General features: G+C 37.1%; 1 protein-coding gene across 2 annotated transcripts in view; it reads right to left on the bottom strand.

Annotated features, from left to right (window-relative positions):
• Positions 1-274: 274 nt before the first annotated feature.
• FAM204A (family with sequence similarity 204 member A) overlaps positions 275-11,294 on the bottom strand; it is a 33,811-nt gene continuing 22,791 nt past the window's right edge. For both annotated transcript variants that reach the window (XM_025880893.2, XM_025880894.2), the window contains exons 7-8: positions 1,295-1,401; positions 275-949 (exon numbers count right to left, since the gene is read on the bottom strand). In XM_025880893.2, coding sequence (XP_025736678.1) covers positions 898-949; positions 1,295-1,401 — 159 coding nt within the window. In that variant the 3' untranslated portion in view covers positions 275-897. The remainder of the gene's footprint in view (positions 950-1,294; positions 1,402-11,294) is intronic.

The following is an 11,294-nucleotide window of genomic DNA, read 5'->3' as shown; positions in this document are numbered from 1 at the left end:
TCTCTCTCTCTCTCAAATAAATAAAATCTTAAAAAAAAAAAAGAAAGAAAGAAAGAAAAAGGAAGTACTGGGAAAGAGGAGTAAAAACAATCAAACTATGTCCTCGGAAGGTTCCAAGTTATATCATCCAGAGTTTTAACAACTGTCTAGTACAATTATACCATCTTCTCTTCTTAGAACCATCTCATAATTTAAGGAGTGATAAGGTTGAGAGAGCTATTTAGGAAGACATTTCCAGGCAGAACTGAATTTAAATCATCGTCCAAATACTACATTCTGACCTTTTTAAAATTATAATTATTTTATCTGAAGGTATACAAAAATTAATCAATTGCTTTCATTATTTGACTATGAAATACCAATTCTACTGCCTCCAATAAAGAACCAATAATTACTTTTATAACATTAAGATAATTAAAGTCATTTGTAAAGACAGTATCGAGACTTTCTTGCACTTAAGACTAATCCATTATAAACAAATCTTAAAAACACGATTCCAGAATAAGTGCAGCTACATTGGGTACAGACAGAAAGAACAAGGAACTCACTGCTATGCTACATCAAATGGATGAAAAGTAAAATTGATTTTATGCTGGAGGATTCAATAAATAAGTAAATAAACAAATAAAGTCCTATCTTTTTTCCTGCTATGTATGCTTAGAGTTCTTGTACAAATAACAGAATGCTCCATCTCATTCACTTCAATAGAATGAACTCTTTAGAAAAAGACTGAAAAGATTTAATAATCAACTCCCAAATTTTATGCTTATTTTTCCGATCTATCAGTTTCCTGACATAGTTAACATAAGCAGGTAAATCTTTTCAATAAATTGAGCAGTTGAAGACTCAAGCAAAAACCCAAGCGAAGACTCAAATGTCTTGAGGAACTCTGGCAAGTTACATATATCCCATGTTGCTCTTGGTTTCCCATCTCTTCTTTGCTTCAAACCTAAAATAAAGAACACAGAAATCTCAATTTATTTTGAAATACTTTCCTAAACATGCTTACTAAGTGCCACAGTAAAATAAACTTAAAACATTTTCACATACTCCATCGATGACAAAATAAATATCAAAAAGGATGAAGAAATGCCTCCAATATTTATAATATGACAAACAAGCAGCAAAGACACAAAGAATAAAATGAGTAACAATCACACACAAACTGGATTCATATGATGTATTCCAGGATTTCTGCAATCCCTACGAGGTTCCTAGAATTACCCCCATGCAAGTTTCTTCTTTGTACGGGCAACCTGTGAACTTTCAGTGTCCTTTTCGTCTCCAAACTTACCCCCATGCAAGTTTCTTCTTTTTTCGGGCAACCTGTGAATTTTCAGCGTCCTTTTTGGCTTTTACAAAGTTGTGGCAGGCAACTGCCTTGGCAATTTTTACACCAAGCTACGAATTACAAAGGAGAAAAACAAACAAAAAAAAGGTGAAAAGAAATATTCCAGCTAATACAAGAATTACAGTCATACAAATACTTGAGAAGTTGTGGGTATGAAAGCCGTAGCTACAAATTAGAAATTCTTATGCTCAGGCCACCTTGAAGAAGCAAAGTAAACAAATGCACAAATGCGGCCCATATTTCCCTTACCTCCCACAGACCCTGTACCCTGGTTGCACCAGCCTCCTGGATGGAAATCCGTCCCAAACCGAGGGCCCTTGAGGGTCCACAAGGATACGATGAAGATCTTCCAGCTATTCCAGCATTTCAGTAGGCCAAACAGGAATTTATCCCTGATAAGGCTGCACAGACTGACAGAGACATCAACTTTCTTTGCTCTGGGCTAGAATTATAGCAACTCAGTATGGTCACATCAGTTATCTCATGCTGATCAGAAGCTCTGATTGGCAGTCATAGATGTGATTAATAAAACATGGGAAAGCTAATTACTGCTTCATAAACGCACTTCATATGATGGGCAACAGCTTTTAATTCACTGATAGAAAAAAGAATATAGGGGGTGCTAAGATGCAAGAAGGCTGGGCACGAGGACCACAGTACCTGTGTTCCCTCTGTGGGCCCCTCTGTTCCTGCTCGGCCTGACACCCATCTGCCCCAGTCTTGTAAGGTCCGATCAAAACAAAGCCTCCTACCCACCCACCCACCCCCACCCCAAAGTCTTCTCTAAGTTAACCTAAAACAGTCCTTGTTTCTGTACTTCTCCAGCCCTTCAGCCTCTCTGCCATAACCTACAGTTCGCACACTCTGCTCTACACAGCTCTCAGGCGGCCAAACTTCCTCACTAAGTGTTCCAGGACAAGCAGGGGGATCTTCTAGTTTTAGTGGCTCTGATTTTCAAAATACCTGCCCACATGGACAGCTCAAAAATATCTGTTATGAAACCAGGTTGGAAAACAAAGGCTAAAAATCTCCTTCTGGTGTTTCTTTCCCTTTCTATCCCTGGACTCACCCTAATGCACATGAGTGGACAACAGACATGGAAGAGAAGAAAGAAGCTGGACGTCACTGTCAGGTCAATGTGGTAAAGCCCGAGTTTTAGGGACCTGCTGGCCAACAGTGAGGCATCGTGGGAGGGTATGAGCACATGTATGAGAAGCCTATTTAGGAAAGTGAGGTCTGACATGCTTGACATGTCTTTCAGCTTATTCTGGAGAACAGTTTCCTTTAGGATGAAACGAACAAGTAGGAATCAAGCACTGCTTGAGGTTTATGAAGGACAGCACACATTGATTTCATTTTCCAGACCAGGTAAGAATATCTATAAAGAATGGAAGCAACCCAACAATCAAACCGGAATGCTGGACTGGTCAACACCAACAGGAAAGCCACCGACCAAAGAGGGCTCAACTGTGACTTAGGAGTGCACTTGACAAAGCTGACTGACCTCAGGGTCCCAAAATTCACACCAATAGGACCAGCACCACTACCTTCATCATCTCTTTTCACAGGACAACATTCACTCAGCAAATATCAGGAGGGCACAAAGGCATTGTTTGGCCAGGCATTGTTCAGGGCGCTAGAAGTACAGCACTGAACAAAACCAAGCTGATTTTCACACTGGGGGCTAGGCAGAAGGGGTTGCTAGTGACATTAGCTGTTTGACTGTTTCAATACTGGCCTCCTTCCCTTGGTTGTCTCTTGGTTTCCAGTTCTTCATCATAGAAAAGTTCAGATACGTCAACTAAGAAAAGGTTAAGAATCAAAGGGCTGGAGCATCACCATCTAAGGAGAAAATGCAACCAAAAAGACTCTGTGGCTAATTTATCATTAAGATGGATTCCACAGAAAAACTATCCATTTGTCATAAACAACAAAATCAGGTCAGTGCCCGTCAGGTTAGGCTAGCCAAAACTGTACCTCCCAAACAAATCCCCAAATCCCACTGTCTGAACTTTTATTTCTTGTTTCACTTTCTAGTCAGCTGTGGCATGGCTGGGCTCTCCTCCATCTTGTGGCACCGGCATCTCAACATGTGACTTTCAAGTTTGCTGCAGCAGAGGAAGAGAAGGCTGGAGGGTCTCACAATGGCTCTTAAATGGTTTAGTCCAGAAGTGACACGGTCACAACTATTTATATAGTTCCACCTAAAGCAAGGCGGCTGGGAACATGGGGTGCTGAGGGCTCCCAGAGGAGTAGCAGATGCACCTAATAAACTGTCCACTGTCATAAAACCCAGCTTGCTACCTGTGTTAAGATGTATGCCATGTCTCTCACAAAACCAAAAGACAACCAACAGAATGGGAGAAGATACTTGCAAATGACATATCAGATAAACGGCTAGTATCCAAAATCTATAAGGAACTTATCAAACTCAACACCCAAAGAACAAATAATCCAATCAAGAAATGGGCAGAAGACATGAACAGACATTTTTCCAAAGAAGACATCCAAATGGCCAACAGACACATGAAAAAGTGCTAAACATCGCTCGGCATTGGGGAAATCCAAATCAAAACCTCAATGAGATACCACCTCACGCCAGACAGAATGGCTAAAATTAACAAGTCAGGAAACGACAGATGTTGGCGGGGATGCGGAGAAAGGGGAACCCTCCTACACTGTTGGTGGGAATGCAAGCTGGTGCAACCACTCTGGAAAACAGTATGGAGGCTCCTCAAAAAGTTGAAAATAGAGCCAACATACGATCCAGCAATTACACTACTGGGTATTTACCACAAAGATACAAATGTAGGGATCCGAAGGGGTATGTGCACCCCGATGTTTATAGCAGCAATGTCCACAATAGCCAAACTGTGGAAAGAGCCAAGATGTCCATCAACAGATGAATGGATAAAGATGTGGTGTGTATATATATATACAATGGAATATTATGCAGCCATCAAAAGGAAGGAGATCTTGCCATTTGCAACGACGTGGATGGAACTGGAGGGTGTTATGCTGAGTGAAATAAGTCAATCAGAGAAAAACATGTATCATATGACCTCACTGATATGAGGAATTCTTAATCTCAGGAAACAAACTGAGGGTTGCTGGAGTGGGGGGCGGTGGGAGGGATGGGGTGGCTGGGTGATAGACATTGGGGAGGGTATGTGCTATGGTGAGTGCTGTGAAGTGTGCAAGACTGTTGAATCACAGATCTGTACCTCTGAAGCAAATAATGCAATATATGTTAAGAAAAAAAAAAAAGCAGGAGGGGAAGAATGAAGCGGGGGAAATCGGAGGAGGAGACGAACCATGAGAGACGATGGACTCTGAGGAACAAACTGGGGGTTCTAGAGGGGAGGGGCGTGGGAGGATGGGTTAGCCTGGTGATGGGTATTAAAGAGGGCACGTTCTGCATGGAGCACTGGATGTTATGCACAAACAATGAATCATGGAACACTACATCAAAAACTAATGATGTAATGTATGGTGATTAACATAACAATAAAAAATTTAAAAAGAAAAAGAATAAAAAAGATGTATGTCATGTCTCTCCACATTTCTGTAGAGTATTTAGCATCTTCCCTGCCCCTTACCCTCCAAAAGGTAAAATGTAGAACTCTGTTTTTCTATTTAGCTATATTCCCATGTATTATGTATTAAATGCAAATTCTGATATATGATACAGTTTTGCCAAGTCTACCTCCCAACAAAAGTCCCATTTGGCGAGTTTATCTTATATTTAAATTGAGCCTATACTCGGAGGATAAAACAAAAATGGTCTGAACCATATCTGCCATGTACCATTAAGCATGTGAAAAAATTATTTTCTAAAACTGTTGTAAATTAAGAGGTAGCTTACATTTTTAACTTACTGAAAATTCCCAACATGGGTTTTCTGGATTGGGGATCGATAAGCCAAAGAGTACCTCAATGTGTTTGATTTAAATGGGACTCATCATCTCAACATGGTCACATACCCTAAGAAAGTAAAAGCTTTTAGTTTTCTGGCAACGTTAAGGCCAAGCCAGCAAAATCAGCATGAGAGTAAGGATTTAAAGCGTATGTTCCATAAGACATAGTATAAATTTATTAAAAATAATTCATTAAAACATTAATACACGTATTTACACGAGAGGGCTTCATCATTTCTGTGGACTAAGTAAACATAATAAATGGCTGGGTATATAGGTAACACTTTCAAACAACCTGTTCGTATAAAAGGTATATTTTCCAACTGTATTTTGCCTTGGGTTAGGTTAAATGGAATGTTCTCCAGCTGATAAACATTCAACAAGCCTGGTCTATGTATTTTACAGAAAGAATCGTTTAGCTTGTAATGATGATGAAAAGTCATTATCAATTTTGTGTCCTTCACATGCTTAAAATGTGTTTCACTTATTCCTGCGGAGAAAGAAAAAAGAATAGAAATATTTGGAAATGTGAAAGGATAATAAGATCTATGGAAGAGACTGTTGAGAAGAAACTCATTTTCCCAGGCAAGATGACTAACCTGAGTTCCCGAAGATAAAAGAATTATCGTGCTATGTTTCAGTATTACAAATAATATAGGCCAACAAGAATCTCCCTTTCACTTCTGTAAAATGAAAAATGCATCTTCATGCCCAAAGTAAACATCACAAAAGCTTGGTCAACGGTTTTCATATTAAAAAAAAAAAAAGTTTCGGGTCATCAGATAACTATAGCAACACAATATGGAAAGAAAATGTTTAAAATGAATAAAAATATATACAGAATTTCTTGTATGTGTAGCCAAAGTATCAGCATTTTCCATATAGAACATCCAATATTTTGCTGCATTTTAATTAAGGTGTCTAAACATTATCACAAAGAACTGCAAATTGGTCAGAGCAAGCGGTAAGGAAAATTAAGCTCTAAAGGCTTTTTATCACCATATTTCAGGAACCAAGGGTGTAAAATGTTCTAATTTGGGATATATTAAAAGCCATAAAAGGTCTTTCAAAAAGATTAATGGTACTTTGCTTGGATTTAAGATAAGGGCTTTAGCTGGTTGGAAAAGCAGGGCCCGGGCTGGACCCTTGGGGCATTCATCTTTACAGCCACTTGGAAGATTTGTAAAAGCGTCTGCATAACCTCAAGCAAATGCACGGCGACATTTTTTTAATTCCTTTCAATTTTACAGGTTTAGCATGTGTAAATCATATTGGGTTGTAAAATAGATATAATGGCACATCTTGTAACATAGTAGAGATTTTTAAAAGAAACTTTCAAAATAAAGTTGGTTTTTCTTGCTAAATCTGTGCCATTCTAAAGTTTGCCGATAATCATTTGAAGTATCTGATACAAATAGCTTAATCCAGCGTTAACTGTAAACTTCGTATCCATTTCATAAAATATTTTACTCATCTCAAAATTACTAGCTTGTAACAGATTTATGAAGTTTTCTTCCCTTTTGAACACTTTCAAGGCACTTATTTAAAAATACCAATTATCATACTTTAACTTTTTATGGAATAATAGGTCTCTATGAAAAATATTTATGCCATTCTCTTTTGTTCTTTAATTAAATGAAAACAGATGTTTTCTGAAGTAAAGCGGAACCATTACTGGAGTACTTAAAGTGTTAAGGTCTTTAATTTTTATATCAGTTTGGTCGACAATTCCTGATTGTCTTTACTCAAGCTCAACATTAATGTCAAGCAAGTTACCTAGGAGACGAAAGAGATCAAAGAGACAAAAACCCCTCCAATGTCTGATTAATCAAGCCTGCAAACAGCTTATTTCTTTTAGCCTGCATGCAAGTATGAAAATGAGATTCTGGGAGCTGAACATTGTGCAGATTTGTTCATTCTTATCAGAACAAAGCCAGCGGCAGCTTATTTCATGGATCATTGGCACTGTCATCAGTGCTACACAGAACGGGTGACAGCTCCTCATTTTGAGGCTTGAACAAAATTAGCAAAAAGTCGGCACAAATTAGCCTCTCATCTTTTTGGTAATATGACATTATTCATTTACTTTTTATCCAATTTTTAATTTTTTCCTTGTCAGCTATCCCTTTCTAGTGTCTCTCGCATGGCATCATAAAATGCCTTTGTAAAAACAAGCACAGAAACAGCCAAAGTTGAAATAACATGGGAAGTTCAAAAAGCAAGTAAGAAAAAGCTCTTCCAATGACTGATGATGCTTTGTGTTTTTTAGAACTTTCAAAACTCGGCACTAACATTGATAAATAGCTCAGAACACACGCAGCTAAGGAGTTTTATGAAATTAGTAGTATATTTCAATAAGGAATATGATGTGGCTAATGTTTCACTCAAACTACAATGTAATGTGGCGATGTGCTGTAGTAAATTCGGGGTGTCTGCATTGGGACTGGGTCCTCTCCAAGGTCACACCTGAGATGCCAAAGCTGTGATGACTGCAAACAGGCCATGCTCGCTCCAGTCAACTTCTCTATCAAGTCATTTTCTGTTATAGAAACAGACTAATTTCCTTGTCATCTTAAAATGTGCATTCACAGGTTTACACATTTGTGTGCTACATCTATCTGTGTGTGTATAGATGTACAAACACCTATTACTTATTTTTATACCTCAACTGTCTAGGAGTTAAAGCCAAGTAGTTTTTATACTTCAAAGCATAACCCAACAAATCCTGTTTTTCAAACACAGCACAGAGATATCTATATATACCCATATCATATATATATATTGTGTGTGTGTACCCATATATACACTCGTATATGATACACCCTGCAATTTATAAAAATAATATGTGTTTGGTCCATGAGGTGTAAGAAGATATACTTTGATTCCTATACTTAACTTTGATTTCACAGTGAAATAGTTTATATAACACCTGTTTTAATGATGACTATTAAGGCTTCAAATTATATGTAGATTACCGTAATCCAAACGAGGGCGAAAAGATGTTATACTGTTGAAATTACTCCTGGATATAGACATTTATACTCAAGCAACTTATCCCATTCATAAGGGAAAAAAAGCATTAAAAAATTAACCATAAGCTGTTAGATGCTTTACACAGTCCCCATAAGAAAGACAGTTTTTTTTTTTAAAGAACTGTAGTACTGTTTTCAGCAATTTCTTTATCTCTGTTCTTCTAAGTAAGAAAGCTTATTAACAAGCTTTGAACTTAAAATCACATTTACAATAATGTGCCATCAACAGTTTTATAAGCTAATTAGAAAAAGATTAATTAATGACTGGCTGCTAATAAAATGGCAATCATGAAGAAAGAAACCAAGGGTGCTAAGCTTCAACTACCACCAATTAAGAGCTAATTACAAACAAATTATATATGTGTTTTGCTGTGGGCTTTAATTTACTAAAATGGTTTTAATTAAAAGAGAAAACATGCTGATTAATTGAACTGCAGAAAAAATCTACAGTATAAACTGTGCTTTGTCTGTCTCTTTAATTAGACTTGTAACATCTGAAATCTTTTCTTAAGGTTTGTTAAAAGCACAGATAAACATAATTAAAAGAGAGCATAAGGAACACCATTCTAGGTGATCACCCAATCATACTGAAAAGGTTAAAAGACATCCTCAATGCAAGGAGATCTAAGTAGGCACACCTAAAACCTGAGAGGAAAACCCATCACTCAGCCCCATTTTTATTTTTCTCATGTTAACATGCTCCAACTTCAAGGCTATACACAATTTTTTATGGGAATGAATATATCTTTAAACTCAATGTAAAGGAATTCCAATAGCTAGACCTTCCCTTACCTGGATAGGCACAGCTTATTACCCACACACTCTGCTAACGGTTCATCTAGATAAAATTACTGAAATTACCTCTAAGAACTAAGAAGAACAAGGCTTCAAAGAATTAAAATCACCATTTAAAAGCCCCCCAGACTACGCTCAGAGTACACAATGATACAAAGAAGAACGTTTAAATTAAAAAACCACTGAGAAATGACCAAAGTTAATGAAAGTAAGTCAGTTCTAGATGGTCCTTAACAGACACACAGCCTCCCACAGCAGAGAAGGCCCAACTTCCCCAGGTGGCTGAGCACACTGCTGCTGCAGAAGGCTGCTCAGGGAGGGAGGGCTTTGCTCTGCTCAGTGTCCTAGAGTCCTTTCCGCTGCGAATCAGTGAAATACACCACAAAGAAACTGGTCCTAAACTCTCCTGCCTAACTGGAAAGAGAAAACAAACAAACCAACCAACCCAAAAGAAAAAGTAAGGGACAGAAGGCAGAGCAGTAACATTTCAAAGACATAAAAAAATATTCTGCAGGCATTAGATGACTTTGTATGAAATAATGTATTCTTCACCTACACCTCCTGGTACTAGCAACAAAAATAATATCCTTCCTATAAAAATGAAATGTTGAAATGGACATTTTAGAGTCTATATATATATATATATATATGTAATTTAATGCATTTTATTTTGTATACCCAATCTTCAGTGGCAAGAGATTGCAATAATTAAGAAAACAGAATGTACCTGCCATCCTTCTTAGAGTCACACGTTCCAATGATAAATTCTTATAATAGCTAATTGGAATATACATTCAGTTTCACATGTGAATGTTTTTACCTTTGGAAACATGGTTAAGATATTTCTACCCCCAAAAAAGTATTCATGAAAATGAAAAGAAAATAATTTTGCTCTCTGGATTACAAAATAAAAGAGCTCAGAATGACAAGATTTGCTTCATTGTAGTATGCCTTTCAATTCATCTTTTTTTTTTTTTTTTGGTATGTAATGCAAACATATTAGAGCTTTCAAAATAGCACTGACGAAACTAACTTTAAACTTATCAAGTTTGACAGAATCCCTATTTCAAAAGTTTAAACAAATATATCAATTCTGAACCCTACACATGATAATGTTCCAGGTACTGTGACAGGTAAATCTGCCAAAATTGTATTATCGGGGCGGGGGGGGGGGTGACTCAAGCTCTTATTCCATTAAGACAGCACCACATGTATATCAACATAAAACTAAAACCTAAAATGAAAAGAGAATTGTAGCCAGAGTCCTCTCAGAGAAACTAAAGCCTAACAATGCAGTGCACTGGAAAAATTCTGAACGCGAGAGCAAGTGCAGGAGCACTCACGGCATTTCTGAGAAAGGACCACTTCTTAGATGTGAACCTAAAATGCAGCAACTATCTCTTCCAATGTATATTTGCCCCTCTTTAATGAGAACGCCTTCAGATTTTTTAGGAAATTGCTCTAGAAACAGAGCTTAGGCTATAAATTAATAATCTCCCCAAATTAGAGGGCATTTCATTTATTTACCTAGGAAAGAACACAACTCAATCAATTCAAACATTAGTTTTTTTAAACAGGCCATTCCCACCTTGGTTATTTAAATATTAACAAACTATCCACATTTCACCATATTAACTTTACCTATGTTTCGGAATCCGAAAATTTAAGTCATCTTATTTAACAAAATTAAAATTTATTTCTCAGTTTAATTCACACTGCCAATGTAATGAATGCTCTTTCTAGGTTACACAAAATAATTATCATGTTACAACATGAAGTACTGATGTTTTCAAAGAATTAAGTTTAGTTGGTGCTGCCAAGGACCATCCTACTAGAGTCATTTACAGAAAAAAAATAATCTTTAAGGGCTTTTAGCTATACAAAGTTCAAACAAAATTCACAGGCAACCTCTCATTCCCATTCATTTCTACTCTGACACTGTACAGTTTGAACTGAAATCAACCTGGGCAATATATCTAGTTAATGTAGATATGATTCATTCCATGTTGTAGAAACTCACTGCTGCCAAACCAAGGGGGTTTCATTTATCTACAGCGGGCTAACGTGAAGATGCCTAGAGAAAAATTCTCTTTCCAAAATGTGACATTCAACCTAAGTGTTGCCTACTTAATTGAATTTAGGCTTTTAGCACTTATTTTTAAAATATGCTTCTGCTGACTTCTATTAATTGGTATAATC

The sequence above is a fragment of the Callorhinus ursinus genome, unplaced genomic scaffold, assembly GCF_003265705.2.
Source record: "Callorhinus ursinus isolate GAN/ISIS: 27379988/994484 unplaced genomic scaffold, GSC_fseal_2.0 scaffold20, whole genome shotgun sequence".
In the NCBI taxonomy this organism is placed as follows: Eukaryota; Metazoa; Chordata; class Mammalia; order Carnivora; family Otariidae; genus Callorhinus; species Callorhinus ursinus.
This window is presented reverse-complemented; position numbering and strand designations above follow the sequence as displayed.